This window comes from Gracilinanus agilis, chromosome 2 (genome assembly GCF_016433145.1).
Source record: "Gracilinanus agilis isolate LMUSP501 chromosome 2, AgileGrace, whole genome shotgun sequence".
NCBI classification, from domain to species: Eukaryota; Metazoa; Chordata; class Mammalia; order Didelphimorphia; family Didelphidae; genus Gracilinanus; species Gracilinanus agilis.
In genome coordinates, this window is record NC_058131.1 from 265497101 (window position 1) to 265517305 (window position 20205).

The window sequence follows — 20205 nt, forward strand, 5'->3', positions numbered from 1 at the left end:
AGAGAGAGAGAGAGAGAGAGAGAGAGAGAGAGAGAGAGAGAGAGAGAGAGAGAGAGAGAGAGAGAGCTATACTTCACAACAGTACATTGTACAGGGTTCAAAGATATATTATTTGTCATGTTGCTGGGATTTTACGAGAACTTTGTTTTATAATCATCAAGTTTCTTTTTAAGTATAATTTTTGTCTCTTAACCATTCTGTGTCTTAGTGTCTTATCTGTAAAATGGGGATAAGATTTCACTATTTAATTCATAAGACAGTTTCAAGGAAAGTTCCTTATGAACTATAAAATGCTAAAGACGTGGAAGCTGTTATTATTAATACTACCACAGTAAATATGTACATAAGGCCTCTTTTGAGCCCAGCCCTGTAATAAGTATTATGGGAGACATGAGAGAAGAAACCATTGGTCAATCAACAAGTATTTTTTTAACATCTACCACATACCTAGTCCTTCACTAGGCAATGGGGCTACAAAGACAAGAATGAAATTATTCCTGTTCTCCAAGAGCTTATATTCTATCAGAGAAACAGCACATTTACTTAAAAGCATATCTAAAACTAAAAGGTAATTTCAGGAAGGAGGTACCAAATGATGGAGGAATTGGGAAGAATACCAGATCCTTGCCCTCAAAAACCTTCAAGTCTTATGGATGAAAAAACGTCACACAAATAAAGAACTCTATGAGACTCCATGAAGGTTTGTTATTTGGTGGTATGTAGTCTGAGGCTTTTCTCTATCAACTGAAATATAAAAGAAACAGAAAGCAAACTGATCCAACAATGATTCAGGTCATCCAAAATGTTGTTCCCTTGATCCTGAGCAGGGAGACCTTGGCTTTCCCCTTGAAAAGTTCTTGATTATCAGCAACCTCATTTTCCCAAATCCCCACCAACAGGATATACTCTGAGAGTCTTCATTTACTCTTCCTCATCCTGGGCAAATCTCCAAAGCTAGCCATGCACTCTGCCCATGAACACCTACCCAAAGTTTGAGACTCACCAGGATGTAGAGGGCACCTTCTGAGCTCTTCTCATACTCCTTGATGGTGGAGAAGACTGACAGCACCAGGCAGGAGAAGACTAGCAAGAACCTGAGGAAAAAGAGAAAGGCCACTCAGTCCAGAGCATGGACTGCAAAAGCCACTGCCCAATTTTGGTTTCCTTAGCTGGAAGAACGGTCTCCTGGTTAAAATTGTGAGTTCCTTGAGGGCAAGGATTGTGCTTGACTTAGAGCTAGTCAACCTGGGCTTGAGTTCTGGACTGGATAATCACTAGCTTGGAGGCCTTGGGTAAGTCAGTCTCCCTCTCTAGAGGGTCTCCAGTGTTTTCATCAGTAAATTAAGAGCACTAGACAAAATTTTCTTTGAAATTGTGGTGCTGTAAGAAGAGCCCAAGATTTTGAGTTAGAGACTAGAGTTCCACTCCTTCTTCTGTGCCCCACTCCCTGTGTGATTTTGAACAAGTACTTTGACTTCTCTGAGTCCCAATTTCTTCTTCTGTAAAACAAAGGGCTAAGACTATATGATCTCAAAAGGCCCTTTTCAGCTCTAAATCCCATGCTCATATGGCCCGTTTGGCTCAGACTGTATGAGTCTATACTGAACAGAAATTATGGCACTACAAATAGTTGTTGATTTGGGTTTGCTCAAAGTGGAGAATGCCAGCAAACAGTCTACACCTAGGCCTGCACAGAGCACAACAAAACAGATCTCTGTGCGGGGGCAAGAGGGATGCCCACTGACAGACTTTTGGGCTTATCGAGACAACCTTGTGCCAGACAGGAGTCTGTCCTATCTAGTTCTTGTCCTGGCAAATGAACATAAGCAGTTTTAATTGTTTAAAGAGGGGGATCATTGTGATAGAAAGATAATATCACTCTAGCCCTTTCTGCCCAAAAATAACAACAGCCTTCTTGAATGCATTCAAGTCTTTTGGAAGAGCCTAAACTCCTGACTTTTCTACTTCCCACCTCCATGATCTTAATCAAGTCATTTTTCTTTGGGTCTCTGTTTGCTCATCTTTAAAATAAAGGGTTTGGAATTTTGAGATGGCCTCTGAGGTCCCTTCTACCTCTAATGCTACAACCCAGTGAATAATGAGTTCCCTTATAGCAGGGTGGGTTCTTAACCTAGGGTCCATGAACTTGCTTTTTAAAAAATCACTAGGGGCACCTAGTGATTCTCACTGAATTGAGAGCCAAGCATAGAAATAAGAAGTTCTAGGTTCAAATCAGGCCTCAGATATGTCTAACTATGTGACTTTGGGCAAGTCATAGCCCTTATTGCTCTTCTGCCTTGAAAATAATACTTAGTATTGATTCTAAGATGGAAGGTGAGGGTTTTTTTAATTTCAATATAATCTTAATACATTTTTATGTATTTAGATTTTTTATATTTTATTCACAACAAGAATAGCTAATAATTGGACAGTATTTTAAAGTTTATAAAAACACTTTACAAATATTATTTCATTTTGTCCACATAACAACCCCGGTAGGTAGGTGCCATTATTATTCACATTTTGCAGATGAGTAAATGGAGGTTAAGTGACTGAAGGGGGTTTGAACTCAGGTCTTCCTGACTCAAGATCCAGTACTCTACCCTTTGTGCCACCAGCTGCTCACTTATTACTGTCTCTCAGTGAATTCTTCTTCATACTTTACCCAAAGAGATCATTTAATCCAACCCTTTTATTTAATCAATGGGGAAACTGAGGGCAATAGAGCTGAAATGCCCAAAGCCCATATAGTTGGTCAGAGACAATCTAAGGATGACAGCCCAGATCTTCTGCCCCTCAACTATTCTTCATCCTCTTCTTACCTCAGATTGTCCTATTTAAGCCATCTATCCCCTTTGCCTCTTAGGCTATCCCACCATCCAGAAGAGAGAAGGTCTGAACTTGCTTGTGAGAAAGATTCTACCAATGATAGTCATTTAGCACCACCCTTCCTGGGCCGGTGGATTACAGAGGACAGATGTTGAATTAATTGGCTCAGTTTGGAAAGGCATCCAGTTCTGAGAGAACTTAAACCACCGTTTAAGGCCCTGAGTCAGAGTTGCCACAGTGGCTATCTGAGGGAATAAAGAGCCTTTGGGGAGGAAGATCATATATAACCAACTGCAATTTCCCCACCATTCCTCCCCATTCCCTCTTCTGCCCTTTAACCAGAGACTCCTCTGCATTCAAGAAGAAAATGTCCAGCACCTAATGCTCACACTATTTTTGTTTTCCATTGTTTCAGCCATGTTCAACAATTCATGACCCCGTTTTGGGTTTTCTCGGCAAAGATATTGGAACTGTTTGCCATTTCCTTCTCCAGCTCATTTTACACATGAGGAAAATGAGGCAAACAGGGTTATATGATTTTTCCAGGGTCACACAACTAAGTATCCAAGGCCTGATTCAAACTCAGAAAAATAAGTCTTTCTAATTCTAGGCCAAGGATTCTATCTACTGGGCCACTTAGCTGTGCTGCTAACACTATAAAACATCTCTTTAGTTTTGCTGTTGTTTTTAAACCCTTCCCTTCCATCTTAGAATCAATAGTCTGTTATTGTTTCCAAGGCAGAAATGCTGTAGGGGCTGGCAAGAGGGGTTAAGTGACTTGCCCAAGGTCACACAGCTAGGAAGAACATGGGGCAGATTTGAGCTCAGGACCCCTATTTACAGGTCTGGCTCTCTATCCACTGAGCCACCCAGCTGTCCACTCTCTACTTAGTTTTTAAACCTCTTCACAATTTGACTGTTTCCTACCTTTCTAATCTTCCTATACGTTACAACTCTAAGCGTAGACACTGAAGGCCTTCTTGCCCTCCCTCCCATACAACATTCCATCCCCCCCAAACCATGCACTTTTACTAATTGTCTTTCATACATGGAAACTTCTCCCTCCTCATTTAGGCCTCCTAAATTCCTTCAAGATTCAGCCCAAATCTCGCCTCCTGTAATAGATTTTTCATGCATGCTTCCCTTTCCATATACACATATGGCTTAATGCCTTCCCTCTGAGGTTGCCTGTCATTTATTGTTTCTATCTTGTAGTACACAGTTGTTTTCATGTTTATATTGTAGGCTCCTTGAGGGCAGGGGCCATATTTCTGTTTAGCAAAGTGCTTAGAACATGACAAGCCCTGAAATGCTCACAGACCAACACTATTGAGTTATCTGTGCTATAAAAAGTCTCGAAACAGCGGCCGATCTAAAAAGCATTACAAATTGCCACTCAGATAGACACTTCCAACAAAATTTACTTGTCTGGGTTTACCTGACCTAGGCCAATAGTAAACTAATTCAGAATCAGATTTTCCCAAGCTCCCTCCCATGATGGTAAGGAGGTAGCCTAGAGGATATGATCCAAAGACAAGATACTGATAATTCGCCACAGTGGTCCAGTAGATTCTAAACCGATTCTTCCCCAGAAGTCCCAACAGACTAAATGTTTTTGTGATTCATCTGCAGAAATTCCATGTTGTCTCAAATCAAACTTTCTTTATGGCTTCTGTCTTTATGATTCAATCTTACCCTATAGGAACTTAATTAACATTTAAACTCAAACATTCAATGAGTATTCCAAGCCCTGTATTAGATGCTTGTGAGGGAGACAAGAGCAGACCCACTCTCTGCCCACCAGGAGCTTAGAGCCCAGGCACCCACACATAGAACTATTGAGAGGATCATTTAAGAGAAGATAGGACCCACATTCAGAGGAAGAACTGCAGGAAAAGAAACACATAAGAAAAACAACTGCTTGAACACATGGGCTGAGGTGGACACGATTGGGACGTAGACTCGAAACTACCACACCAATGCAACTAACAACAATTTGGAAATAGGTCTGGATCAATGACACATGTTAAAACCAGTGGAAATGTGCATCGGCCATGGGTGGTGGGAGTGCGGGGGTGAAGGGGAAAGTAGGAAAATGAATCATGTAACCATGTTAAAAATGAATATTAATAAATGTTTAAAAAAATTAAAAAATAAAATAAAAAAATAAAAAAGAGAAGATAGGAGTAGGTTCAAGACTATCTCCCAGGGCAGCCCATTCTGCTCCAATTGTCAGAAAGTTTTTCCTTGGATCAAGCCAAAATCTTCTCTAATATCTGCCCACTGTTACTGGTTTTGTGCTCTATTTGCATTCTATAACAAGTCTAATCTCCCATCCATATAAAATCCCCAAATACCTGAAGACAACCAGCACATACCCTCTAAGTTTTCCCTCCTCCAATCTTCATCGTTCAGTCATTTCAGTTATGTCCGATTCTTCATGACCCTATTCAAGATTTTCTTGGCAAAAGTACTGGAATGCTTTGCCATCTCCTTCTCCAGCTCATTTTATACATGAGGAAACTTGAGGCAAACTGGGTTAAATTACTTGCTCCAGGTCACATAGCTAGTAATTGTCTGAGGTCATATTTGAATTGAAAAAGATGAATCTTCTTGACTCCAGGCCTGGCACTCTAAACCACTGTGCACTTAGCTGGCCAACCCAATCATCCAAACTAAACATGCCCAATTCCTTCAGTTAAAGAGTAGTATGACAAGATAGAATAGTGAATAAAATTCTGGACCAGTCAGGGATACCTGGATTCAAATTCCATTTGACATGGATTAGCCGTATGACTGTGAGCAAGTTATTCAATCTCTCCAAACCTATTTGCTTATCTGTGAAATGAGAAGGAAAATTACATTGTATACATAGCTCAAAGGGTCGACATAAGGCTCAAATGAGATATGCAAACTTTAAAGTGCTATATAATAAAGGCTGGTTATTATTTAGGGGATCTTTATATAGCATGACTTCAAGGTCTATCATCTTTCCATAAAACTGTTCCAGTCTGTCACTATATTTCCCAAAATGTGGCATCCCAATCTGAATGTTCAACAATCCTAGAACTTCAAACTAGAAGCAGTTAGAGGATCCAGTCAGAGGATCAAGAGAGCTAGAGCTGGAAACCACCTCAGTGACCATCTAGTCCAACCCCTTCATTTTACATTAAGTTGGTGGAGACACCAGGACTAGAAGCTATGTCTCCTGACTTCCAGTCTGTATCTGTCACCCTATGATACAGCAGACTTTCCTAACCATAATTGTTTTAATAGAACTTGAGGATACTGAGTTCTGGGGATCTTTGGAGTAATTGCGTTACGAGAAATTAAGGGGCAGGTCGCAAAAGCCAAGAGGCACCTTAGAAAGGAGCCAGCTCCGCTACCCCATTCTGCTCAGGAGGAAACTGAGTGGCTGAACTCTTCAGGAGAAAGTGCAATGCCAATTCCTGTATTTCAGACAGGAAGAAAAAGTTGCTCCAGTAGCAAAACCCTCCCCCACAAAACCCCGAAGGGAATAAGTATTGCCTTCAATACAATCTGGTTAATATTTACTGAACACAGCTAATTGTGTTCAATAAATGACTGGGCATTCAGAAATAGCCATTAGGTTGGGGACTGAAACCTCACTATGTGACTCAGGAAAAAAAAAACAACGTTATTTAGCCTCTCTCTTCCTTGCCAAATTAAAGAAACCAATATAAGTTTAAAGAATTGGGAAATTTTGTGAAAAAAAATGACAGCAAAGCATTTGTCATGCACAAAATGCCTTGGAGAAGGGATCTGCAAGAGGAGGGGGATATCAAAGAAGTGTTTCATCTACATCAGGAACTTCTTTACTCTGAAAGCTCCCTTAACCCTGCAGAGTTGCCCCAGGACTGTCCTATAATCACGGAGGCCCTGAGTTCAAATCTAGCTTCAAACATTTACTAGGTGTGTGATTATGGGCAAATCACTTAATCCTCTTTGCCTCAGTTTCCTTATCTGGAAAATGAGCTGGAGTAGAAAATGCCAACCCACTCCAGTATCTCTGCCAAGAAAACCCTAAATGTGGGTCAGCTGGGTAGCTCAGTGGATTAAGAGTCAGGCCCAGAGATGGAAGGTCCTGCATTCAAATCCGACTTCAGACACTGCCTGGCTGTGTGACCCTGGGCAAGTCACTTAACCACCTTAGCATTCATCTGTCTTAGAACCAATGCATAGTATTTATTCTAAGGCGGATGATAAGGGTTTAAAAAAAGAAAAGAAAAAAAAAACCCAAGTGAGATCATGGAGAGTCAGACACAAATGAAACAGCTCAGCAATAAATGATCATACAGCTAATTGGTTCCAGAGGCAGATCTTAGATCCAAGCATTGTACTCCAAGTCCAGAACTCAATACATTATGCCAAGCTACCAGTCACAAAGGAGATCATTAGTAGTGATCAATTATCAACTGAAGCATCTACAGAAGAAATTCTTTTAATCCCAGCTGTAAAAGGGGAAGGAAAAAAATGTGGTCTTGGTACAGAAAGTCTAATGCAGCGCCACTTTTAATGTGGTTGATCCATCAACAGGACAACAGAAAAGGCAACAGGGAGAGTTGGAATTGCTGGAGGATACAACATATCTGGGGCCAGGTAGGCAGGCAACAGCCAAGCTAATTTCCTGGGTAACATCCTCTGATGAAGAGTCCTTGTGCCCAGAATTCTGGGAAATGTCAGTGCGTAATAAAGAACTCAATCTGAAATCCATCAGCGCTGATACTGTTAGGCATGACAGATTAGGGAGAAATAACCAGGTTAACTGAGGGCTGGTGAAAGCTTCAGGCTGGTGCCACTGCACAGGAACAGGAGGAGGGAGAACAAAGCCCAGATGGCAGGCTCATTCAGTCTGAATTCCCCCTGGGGCTGTAAACACCAAACCGCCCACAAAGGAGAGAGAGAGAAATTCAGCCATGGGACAGCCCTGGGACAACAGCAGGAGTGTGGGATTCTCTCAAATGCTCACTCAGCTTTCCCACAACCAATCTTACTGTTTTACTCCAGGGCTTGGGAAGGAAAAAAGAGAACTCAGCTCAATTGAATGAAGATAGTGCCAGAAGAGATACTAGAGGAGGAAAAGGCTTAGCCCCCTGCTCTCCAGGAGCTCAGAGAATTGGTTTGGCTTGGCTTTGGGGCAAAAAAACAAGGCTTGCATATGAAATATTGAATAATATCAGACAGGCAATAATGGCATCTAAGAAGTAAATCTTGCTGAGTACCATTGCTAAATTCTAAAGCTCTAGGAAGGGGAGAGATTATCGTGACTGATAAAATCCCAGAGCTGAAAAGGAACTCAGAGGTCATCTTGTCCTGATCATACACTGCTAAGCAGGAGTTCTATTCTCCACATAATATCCCTGACAGATAATCAGTCAATGTTTGAAGACTTCCAGTGATGGGGAGCTCATTATCTTTAAAAAATAAATTATTCCATTTTGAGACATCCAGGCAGTGTCAGGCCTACGGTTAGGAAGACTTGAGTTCGAGTCTGACCTCAGACTCTTACTGTGTGACCCTAGGCAAGTCACCTAACCTCTAATTATTTCAGTTTCCTTAGCTATAAAATGAGGATAATTATAGCACCTACCTCCCAGGACTGTTATGAAGATAAAATGAGATATTATTTGTAAAATGATGACCAAAGTGCCTAGCACATAGTAGATAATAAATGTTTATTTCCTTCCTTAATAATAGCTAGCATGTATCCTCAACATTACAATGATGCAAGATAATCATAAAGACTTACAACAAAAAATGCTATTCACTTCCAGAAAAAGAACTAATAGTGTCTGAATGCAGATAGACACACACAACTTTTTGTCTTCTTTGTGTGTGTTTGTGTATGAATGTCTGTGTGTGTGTGTGTTTTGGGCTTTGTTTCACATGAGTCTTCTTAGACAAAATGACCAAAATGGAAATATGCTTTGCGTAATCACACATGTATAAACTAGATCAAATTGCTTACCGTCTCAGGGAAAGGTGAAGAAAAGGAGAAAGGGAGATCATTTGGAGCTCGAAATTTTGGAAAATGTTAAAAAACTGTTATTAAATATAATTGGGGGAAATAAAATACATAAATATAGTTTGATTTGTGTGTTTATGTTAGATTCAATATATAAAATATATTATATAAAAATAATAGCTAACAGCACTGAATAGTCTTGAAATAGCAATAGCACTGAAATTTGCGATGCTCTCATTTGATCCTCACAATAACAGTATGAGGCAGGTGCCATTATCATCCCCATTTTAACAGATAAAGAAACTGAGATTTTACAGAAGTTAAGTGATTTGCCCAGGCATCCTCTTTTAAGTGTCTGTGGCAGAATTTGAACTCAGGTCTTCCTGTCCCCAAGTCCAGCATCCATTCCATAAACTAGTTTTTTTCTTATATAGAACTAGAATCTTCTCTACCACTTATAGTTGTGCTGAGGCCAAACAAAACAAATTTAATGTCTCTTCCATATTATCACCCTTTAAATACTTGGAAGACAGCCACCATTCCCCAACCCCACACCCACCAGTGTTATCTTCTTAAACATCTCTCTAGTTCTAGGACAAAGAAAGTATCAAACTTTCTATGGCCTAGACCTCATGGAGAAAGCAGAACTTGAACTGAGCTTTGAAGGATAAGCATATATTTGTATTTGTACCCCACCGTCTAGTGCTGTACCTAGCATTTAGTAGGCATTCAATAAATACTTCATAATTTGAAAACAAGGGCAGCCAGGTGGCACAGTGGACAGAACAGAGTTTAAATCAGGCCTAAGACACTAGTTACGTGACCTCAGACGAGGCACTTAATCTACTTTACCTCAGTTTCCTCATCTGTAAAATGAGCTGGAGAAAGAAATGGCAACCCACTGCAGTATCTTTGCTAAGAAAACCCCAAATGGGGTCCCAAAGAGACTGAAACACCTATAGGATAACCAAAAAAATGAAAATAGAATTTAGATAGGAACAGAAGCCTATTCCAGAATGAAGGAACAGCAAGAACAAAGATTACAGGATCATGTTTAAACCTGGAATGGTTCTTGTAGGTCACTTGATTCAACTCCTCATCTTATACAGATGAGAAAATTGAGGACCTCAGAAGCCAGGTGACTTGCCAAAGGTAGTTAGTGACAGAGGCAACTTTGGCGCTCCAGTTTCTTCCTCCAATCCTAGATACAGCATTCTTTCCACCACAGCACACAGCCTGTGGAGAAGGGAACAATCGTGGCATATGGCAGGGTCAGCTCTCCTTCATGTGACATTTTTACGGTTGAGGCACTGAGGCAGAAGATGTCTCTGAAATGTCACAGAAAAAGCTCTAAGCTCTTCAGGTCAAAGTCTGGTGATGACCGAGTTGGACATAGGTTCTTCATTAAGGACAATTTAGCTTCCTTGTTTCCCAAGCTGCCAACAGCAGTCCTGGCCCAGTCCAGCTATGTCACCTGCATACACCATCCACTGGTCAAAAGGGAACAGGTAAAAGGGCATGAATGGTGCATACACCATTACTATCCCTTTTAGTTTCATTGGTTGATTTTGGTCTTGATGAATGATTTCTTTGATATGCATCGATTTGATGCTCCTCGCATAATATTCCATCTTTCCGTCCCTAAGCTTTTGTAAGATAATTCTCCTTTTCCAGAAAACAACTTCACCTTATCTATATCTTTTAGAATCCTAGAATGAAAGCCCCTTGGAGCTTAAAATATAGAGACTTACTAAATATTTATTGAATTTAATTTTTGTCATCGTATCCCCAGAACTAGGACAGAATCTGAATTATAGTAGGATCTTAACAAATTTTTGCGATAATTTAAATGAGTGGGGAATTCCCAGTGTGGAAACTCTCTCTATCTATACAGAATGACATTTCATATAAAATTTCCCTCTGAAAATTCAAAAACTTACCCTGCCAGAAAGAGCACCCAGGAGATGTGAACTCCTAAATGGATAACTGATATTGAGCAAGGACTCTCTAAAGGACAACTTAGGATGAATTCCCTGTTGGCCCTTTTCTGGACTGAGGCAACAGGAGGGAAGTCTTGAGTCTCCAAGGAGGTATCCAGAGCTGACCAGATATGGTAAAAGGTTATTTTACATTCTTAAATGAGGTATCCAGAGCTGACCAGATATGGTAAAAGGTTATTTCAATTTACACTCTTAAATAAGAGCCATGATGGGGCGGGGGACAGCTAGGTGGCTCAATGACCTGAGAGAGAGTTTAATAATGGGAGGTCCTGGGTTCAAATGTGACTTCAGATACTTCTTACTTGTGTGACCTAGGGCAAGTCACTTAACCTCCATTGCCTAGCCCTTACCAATCATCTTCCTTGGAACCAATACGCAGTATTAATTCTAAGATGGAAGGTAAGGGTTTTTTTTTTTTTAGTCATGTAGGAAAATGAGAAGCTAAATGACTTCCCCCTTGTCACACAACCAATATATTTCAAAGGCTTTTTAACCCAAATCTTAACCACTCAGCCTTAGTTTTCTCATCTGTCAATGGAGACAACAATATCACATACGTCAGAGAGTTGTTGTTTTTGAGGATCATATAAGATATGTAAAGTATTTTCTAACTGTTAAAGTGCTACATAGATGTCAACTATTGTTATTAGTATTAGGAGCAGTAGAAGTACTTCCAAATCATAGGGGAAAAGACTCGTACAAAAATATTTGTAGCCGCATTCTTTGTGATGGCAAAAAAATTAGAAAATGAGGAAAATTAGCCCTTCGATTGGGGAATGGCTGATCAAATTGTGGTATGTGCTGGTGGTGGAATACTATTGTGCTCAAAGGAATGATGAACTGAATGAATTCCATGTGAACTGGAAAGACCTCCAGGAATTGATGTAGTGAAAGGAGAAGAACCAGGAGAACATTGTACACAGAGACTGATACACTGTGGCACAATCCAATGTAATAGACTTCTGTACTAGCAGCAATGCAATGTTCCAGGACATTTCTGAGGGACTTATGAGAAAGAAAACTAGCACATTCAGAGGACGAACTGTGGAAGTAGAAACACAGAAGAAAAACAACTGCTTGAACACATGAGTTGATGGGATGTAGACTCTAAATGATCACCCCTGTGCAACTATCAATAATATGGAAATAGATCTTAATCAATGATACATGTAAAACCCAGTGGAATCGGGCATTGGCTACGGGGAGGGAGGGGGGAGGTTTGGGAGAAAGGGAAAGAGCATAAATCATGGAACCATGGAAAAATATTCTAAAAAATTGAATTAAATGAAAATTAAAAATTAAAATAAAAAAAGAAGTATTTCCAAGCTGGCCTTCTAGGCATTAGGCTGTGTTGCCTCATCCATCTTTGTGGCAGGAACAACTCAAAGTGCTCCTTCTGCCCCAAGGTTAGGGAAGAGCTCAGAGGGTGACCTTCATCATCCTCCCAATAATGATTGTTTCACTCTGAGATGGATCACACAACAAAGCAGTGGGCAAGATGAAAAGAGGGCTTCACTCAGCAAAAGCAATCCCACTATCTGATGATAAGTCGAATCTGAAAAAGAAGGGCTCAAACTAGCTAGGAACTTAACTGAATGGAGAGAAGGGAGAAATTAGATCATTTACAGATCATTTCCAAGACTCAAAAAGACCAAACAAAGTGGCAAATCATCATTTCCTCTCTGGCTTTTGTAGCTTCATCCAGGAAATTCCAACCGTTTCACAGTTTATTAGCAGAAACACTCCACATCTCACCTGTGCCTTTGTCAGCTCAGTCAAGAGCAGGAACAGACAGCATTATTTGGGGCCCAGTGCTCATGCCTGAAATCCCAATAACCACACGGACTTAAGTGCTATAAATTGCTGAATTCAAATAATCCAGAGCATTGACATCAATTAAAAGACTATCTGGGCCATGAAGGAAATGATGTGGATACTCATGCCTGCCAGTTTGCTAGCCCTTTCCAAGGGGTAGAGTTTTAACTGACCTCTTTTGGAGGGGCTTTCACTTGGGCAGACACACTAAAATGTGTTATTTCATTTCCATAATTAGGAGAAAAGACAGTCTTCTGGACATTTAGAGAGAGAGAGAGAGACAGAAGCAGTTAACTACAGATTCAATTGTACTAGAGCCTCAGTTTCCTATTCTGTGAAGAGATTAAACTAAATAATCTCTACAGTATCTCTTTAGTACTAACTCCGTGCAATGCCATTAAACCTCCAAGAAGTTGAGGTCTTTTGGCATAACTTGTCTCAACAGCTAAAAGGTCACTTCCTTATTTTAATCCTCCCAGATTAGCACTGTGGGCGTGAATGACACTGTCAGGGAGTAAGGTATTAATCACAGCTAATTTTCTAACATCCAAATGTCTTATTATAGATCCTTCACTGCCATACTTAAATGGGCTTCAAATGGACAGCTCTTGATGGGGGTTTTTATACAAATGGACCAATGATGGAAGACTGTGTTAGCATAATAAAGAAGGAGCAGGGGTAAGGAAGGTGGTAGGATAAAGTAGAAAGAAGGACTTGGCTCCAAGTCCGAGCTAGATCATTTACTACTCGTGTAACCTTGAGAAAAGTGACTGCATCTACTTGGTTGTGTTTCCTCATCTGTAAAATGATATGGTTGAATTAGATGATTTCTAAGGTCCTTTCTAGATCTAAATCTAAGATCTTATGATCACATCCAGCTCTAAATTGAGCTGAGACATGTTCTAATCCTGCCTCTACTGCAAAGTGATCAAGTGACATGTGTCAATGGAAAGTCCTGGACTTGGAGTCAGTACAACTGGCTTCAGAATTTGCCTCTGCCTCTTACTATCTGTATGACCTTTAAGAAATCATTTAAATCACTAGGTCTCAATTTATTTATCCATAAAATGAAATAACTGAACTAAATTATTTCAGAGGTCCCTTCCATCTCTAAATCCTATGATTGTATGACCTCAGGAAAGTTATTTCCTCTACCTGGGTATCAGTTTTCCCATCTATCAAATAAGAAGGTTGAATTTGATGTTATCTAAGACCATTCCAGTTCTAACATTCTCTGAACATGTCTTTCCTCTGAAATTCCAAGAACTTACCTTACCAGGAGGAGCATCCAAAAGATAAGAACTACTAGTTGAGTTGACTGATAATATGCAAGGGGGTTCTAGATGGAAATCTAGAAGGACCTCATGTCTTTGTTATTTTTTTCTGGATTGTGGGAGATAGTAGCAAGGTCTTGGACCCCTGCACAAGGAACCTAGGACCAGTCTTCCTTTGTTATGTTGTTATTCGGTTATATCTAAATCTTCACATCTGCACGGGCTATAACTATCCATGAGATGTTCTTGGCAATGATATCTAGTAGTTGCCATTTCATTCTCCAGTGGATCAAGTGGATCCTTTAGCAAGACAATCAGAGGTTAAGTGACTTGCCCAGAGTCATATAGCTGGAAAATATCTGAGGCTAAATTTGAACCCAAGTCTTCCTGATTCCAGGTCTAGCACTCTATCCACTGAACCATAAGCTACCTCTATTTACTCTGAGAGGTACTAATAGGTCTTCAAGTCTGGAATTGATTGCCTCTTTGTAAAATCTCCATCTTCTTTCAAAGTACGTCTTGTGGGGGAGAGGGAGATGTACAGTCAAGATGATGGAGAAAGTACAAGGACCCATCTGATTTCTACCAAATTATGATATAATGATTCAATATGAATTCTGGAGCAGCATAACCCACAAAAAACAAAATGAAGTAATTTTTCAGCCCAAAACAACTTAGAAGGTTAGTATGTGGGACACAGTGTGCCAGGGCTGACCCCACAGAGGCAACAGGCCTTGGGTTCAGTCAAAACAGTAACCAAGGCTTTCCAAAGTTGTAGCCACAGATGGAAAGGAGGGTCACACAACTGTTCAGAAGGAGATTATAGGGCTCCTCTTGCTGGCTCTAGATTCTCTTGTTCTAGATTCTTTTTCTACTGCACATGTTAAAAATATTAAATTAAATTAAATTAAGCTATGAGAAAACTATGAGAAAAGGTACGAATTGGGAGGAGGAGAGCAAGGGGAAAATAGAATATGATAAATTATTGTACATAAAAAAGGTATTAAAGAGCATTTCACAGTGGAGGGAAAGATAGAGGAGATGGGAAGGAGAACATGTGAGCATCACCCCCATCAGAATTAGCTCAACAAGGGAAAATATACACAATCGAGTATAAAGAAATCTATTTTACCCTATAGGAAAATAGGAGGGGAAGGGGATAAAAGAAGAAGGATGGGACTGATAAAGAGGGCAAATTTGGGGGAGGGGTGGAGGTCAGAAACTAAATAGGGGTAAATAGAATGGAAAAAATACACAGTAATCATAATGGTGCACAAGTCTCTCTAATAAAGGCCTCATTTGTCAAATACATAGAAAAATTAGAATATATAAGAATACAAATCATTCTCCAGTTGCTAAACAATCAAAGGATATGAACAGGCAGTTCTCAAAGTAATTGAATTGGCTATAATCATGCAAAAATGCTCTAAATATTAAAACAACTCTGAAATACCACCCCACACCTATCAGATTAGCTATTATGACAGAAAAAGAAAATTACAAAACTTGGAAGGCGTATGGAAAAGTTGGGACATGAATGCTTGTTGATGGAGTTGTGAACTAATTCAATCATTCAGGAGAGCATTTTGAACCTATGCCCAAAGGGCATATAAAATAGTATATACCCTTTGACCAAGCAATACCATTACTAGGTTTGTATCCCAAAGAGATTTTAAAAAACAAAAGGGGAAGGACCTATATGTATAAGAATATTTAAAGCAGCTTTTTTTAAGAGGGCAAAGATTTGGAAAGTGAGGGGATGCCCAGCAACTGGGTAATGGCTGAGTAAGTTATTGTATATGTTGTAATGGAATACTATTACACTATAAGAAATGATAAGCCATTTGCTTCCACAGAAAAAGAGCAGTGTCTCCTTTTTTTTTTACTTTCTTAATTTTTTTCCTATTTGAGTTTCCTTCCACAAAAGGATCAATATTGGAAAATGTTTTAAATGACCACACATGTAAAATCTATATGAGATTGCTTACCATCTCAAGGATGGTGGAGGATTGGGAGGGGAGGGAAGGAGGGAGAAAATTCAAGCCTCAATATTCTTTGAAAAATGATAGAAACTGTTCTTACGTGTAATAAGAGAAAAAATTAAGTTAAACTTTTTTAAAAGTATATCTCAGGTGCTGCCTCCTACATGATCTCTTTTCTCATTCTTACAGTCCCTGAGCCCCTCATTTCTTCCTACTTCCTTTGTCTTAAAATTACTTTGCCCTTATCTTGTATATACTAGGCACAATACTCAGAATATCGTAAGCGCTTAGTAAATGTTCTATCAACCTTTATTTACTTGAATACATGTTTCATTGTATTATTTACATGCTTTAAGGGCAGGAATTTTCATTTTTGTTTTGTATCCTTGGTCCTTGGCACAATGCTTTGCAAACAGTAAGTATTTAATAAATGTTTGGGCAATGGAATTGAATCAAATTGCCTCTCAGTTCCACTCTTCCTTGGATGTTTCTTTTCCTTATGTATATGACTGGATGATGCAGGCCTAAAAGCACTTCTTCCTCTGCACTTCCCCCGCACACTAAGATTTCTGAGTTTGTGCTCTTAGCTGCAATCCCCATCCTTGGTCTAACTCAGCCAGGCCTCTCCTGACAGGTTGGCTCTCCTGATGAATGTTCCAGGTTTCGTTCCTCCCTACTTATAATTTCTGCAGAGCTTGGGAGAAATGGGAAATGCATGTTCAGTAGAGCATGTTCAGCAAATCATCAGGGAGTGATTCACACTGGGCTCTGGCCTCAACCATAAACAGACCATTACATTATGTGGGTTGGCAGGGTTTTTTTTTTTTTTTCCTATTAGGAATCTCTTTGCACCATGTTAAGATGCCTGCACACGTGCTCAGTCTTTTATGTTCCTCTCTTGTGCCTATTCTCTCCCTCCCTTCATTATTTCCATTTCTTCCAAGAGTCCTGGAACAGTATACACCTCTGGCTACATCTCCTCTGGTTCTTTTTTTTTAAACTCATACCTTTTGTCTTGGAACTGATACTAAGTATAGGTTCCAAGGCGGAGGAGAGGATAAGGGGGAGGCAATTGGGGATAAGTGACTTGCCCAGGGTCACACAGCTAGGAAATCCTCTCTGATTCTTAAACAGCCTGCACTACTCTAGGCACTCAGCCCAGGGAAGTCAACAATTCTACCTAGCCATTTGCAGGACTGGCAGAAAAAGAGCTACTGTCCACAGTCATCTGCAGGAGGGATGAAAGGATCATGTCTCTTCCGTTACCGTTTCTCTTAGTTGACATTTATGTCAGATTTATTTTCCCAGAAGTCTGAGCATGCTTTTCCCATCTGATTAAAGGATCCATTAAAACCAACAGGGGCGATTCTTACTTCACACATAAGTGCTCTGGAGTCTGTGCTCAATAGGTGGAGATACAGGGAAATAGGTTGCCAGGGCATTTAGCCTGCGTGCCTCTCCTAACTTCTGTTCCCTTTCCTAGATTAGGAAGTCTGTAGGTATACATGAGCTGCCTGATACTCAGGCATGCCAACTCAAAGCAACACAATTATACTCTTCTATGAGCAGATTAATTTTTTAATGTGAAAAGATCTACAGGAAATTATGGAGAGTGAAATAAGCAGAACCAAGAGAATTGTATTATACAGCACCAAAATATTGTTTGAAGAATGACTTGTGGATGCCTTTCTCCAGAGAAAGAACTGATAAATAGAAACAAGCAAGAAATAGTTTGCATATATATATATATATCTGTGTTTATATATATACATGTATATGTATATATATATAAATATGTACATATTTTTTGTCAAATGAAGTCTAATGGGGAGGGAGAATACCTGGGAATTTTAATCTAACAAACTAATTAATTAAATTTTTTTTAATATGAAGGTCCTGAGACATGAGATCTTTTATACACCACTCCTTAACTAGCAGGTACACATACCTAAGTGATCTAATTCCTCAGTCTGTGGGGCTCAGTAAAAATATCCAATCCCTCTGTGTGGCCAGGCAGGCTTGGATGTGTGCTAAAAAGAAGCCACATTATGCAGCTCTCCCTTATGGATACTAGCCACCTTTTCTGTTCAGTGGTACAGGGGCCCAGTTTTTTAAAGTATAAAAAAGGAGCTATCAATATGGTCTCACTATTATAGAGAACCCAACAGAAACAATTTACCAAAAAAAAATAATAATAACTTGAGACAACAGGGTTGCAGGAAGCACGGCCCTGTGCAGTGGATTTGGAGAGGATCTTTTGCAACCTAAAAACATTGACTGAATTTGCCTGCAGAGAAGTCATTTCCCTTGTTTGGTAGGCTTCAAGTCAAAACTAAAAATGGGGAAAGGGTGAAAGGAATTATATGATGAATATTGCTTAGCACAATTTCTCAAAAATTTAAAACAGTGGATTTTTGTCCCAAAGCACTCTCCTGAAGCCTGAAGTGCTGACATATATCTACAAGACAAATATAGGATTGCCGATTTAGAGCTTGAAAGAAACTTAAAAATCATCTCATCAGAATCCTTCACATTATCAATGAGAAACCTGAGGCCTTGAAAGGCTGATGACTTGCCCAAGGTCACACAAAAAAGAATAAGAAGTGGAATGGGCATTTGAACCCAAATCAGATCTTACTGGAGAAACAGCAAAGATCACCTTCCCCTAATGCCCCACCAATGTCATCCAGATTTCTGGGGGACTTCGTGGAAGATTTCTCAAAGATATATCAATCACAGATAGCATTAGAAACAATAGGCATAAGTGCTTTGTCATCAGCAAGTTCACACTCAGCTCTCAGCCCCAGTTCTAGATACTGTTTGATGTCTCCTCACTCCCTAGGAAGGATGGACGTGAGTGGGGCAGGGTTGAGGGTGGGGGGAGTTTGTGCTGATTTTAAAGGGTGATTTAGGACCAGAAACACAAGCCCCACAGTTGAGTCATAGACTCTACTGGCCAGCAGGAGCCTGGAAAACCTATCCTCCTAAGGTCTCACCCCTTGTCAAGCCTATACATATCAACCCAGAGAAGGGTTTACCATGGCTCTTAGACAAAAATTCACCAAAGACACTACCACTCAATCTTAACTGTGTAGGAAAATATATGAATATTCTCTTTGTGATATGAATTACGGATAGCAACTGAATGATTAATAATGGCAATCGACATCTGAAAGTTGGCAAAAATGAAGAAAATGTTCTCCTTGGAGTTCAAAGACATGAGTTCAAATCCCAGCCCTGTTTTTCATGAGTTACTTGATCCTAGGCAAGTAATATTTGACCACTCTATTTGGCCTCCATTTCTGAATCTAAAGGGGTTGGATGTGATGCCTTCTGAGGTCCCTTCCACTCTAAAGCTATGACACTATGGTTCATTTGACACATAAAAATCACAAAGTGCTTTATATACGTTAACATAGCTAAGCTTCTTAACAACTCTGCAACATATTCCAGTTGTTATTGTTCTTGTTCAGTGACCTCATAGTCAAAATCCATGAGGTTTTCTTGGCAAAGAAACTGGAGTGGTTTGCTATTTCCTTCTCCAGTGTGTTTCCATTTTACAGATGAAGAATTGAAGCAAATAGGGGTTAAATGACTTGCCTGGGGTCACATAGCTAGTAAGTGTGTAAGGCCAGATTTGAACTCAAGAAGATGGATCTTCCTAATTCCACACCCAGTGCTCTATTCACTGCCCCACTTAGCTTCCCCCTGATTCCCCAGGAACTGACCATTTGAGAGAAGAGAAAGCTGAACCTCAGAAAAGTCATATTTGAATACAGGTCTTCCTGATTCCAAATTCTGCTACAGCCCACCATTGATGCTTCACACAGAGGGCTTAGCATAGTACCTCACATATAGTAGGTGTTTAATAAATATTCATTAACTATTAACAGACTGATTAGCATCAGGAACAAAGTAGAGAATGTATGTAAAGCACTTTTTAAACTTTCACGAGTCATCCAAATATAAGGCAATACTATCTTTGTGATTATTGCTAGTGTAATAGCTGACAGATGCTATTTGACCCAGGAATGTTCCTGATATCCCCAGAGTTTTACTTGGAGTGAATAATAACAGCTAATAAAGAGACAGCCATCCTTTAGTTGCTGGCACAGACAAAACACACACATGCAAACATAAACACACCCCAAAACAGCAACATTTCAAAACCACAATTAATTTCCTTTGCTCATTAGTCAATTTATTCAATTAACTGAGTCCTGGAAAAAATGCCCAGACATCTAATATGCCTTATGTTCGTAATTCCTCTGTTTAATCGTATTTTCTTCTGTCTCAGTTACTGATCAAGGGAGTATCTA

At 39.8% G+C, this 20205-nt stretch overlaps 1 protein-coding gene across 1 annotated transcript in view; it reads right to left on the minus strand.

Annotated features, from left to right (window-relative positions):
• The window catches only part of KCNQ2 (potassium voltage-gated channel subfamily Q member 2), a 219983-nt gene that overhangs the window by 138763 nt on the left and 61015 nt on the right, over nt 1-20205 (minus strand). The window contains exon 2 of the mRNA XM_044659649.1: nt 1004-1094. Within this exon, the coding sequence (XP_044515584.1) occupies nt 1004-1094 (91 nt within the window). The remainder of the gene's footprint in view (nt 1-1003; nt 1095-20205) is intronic.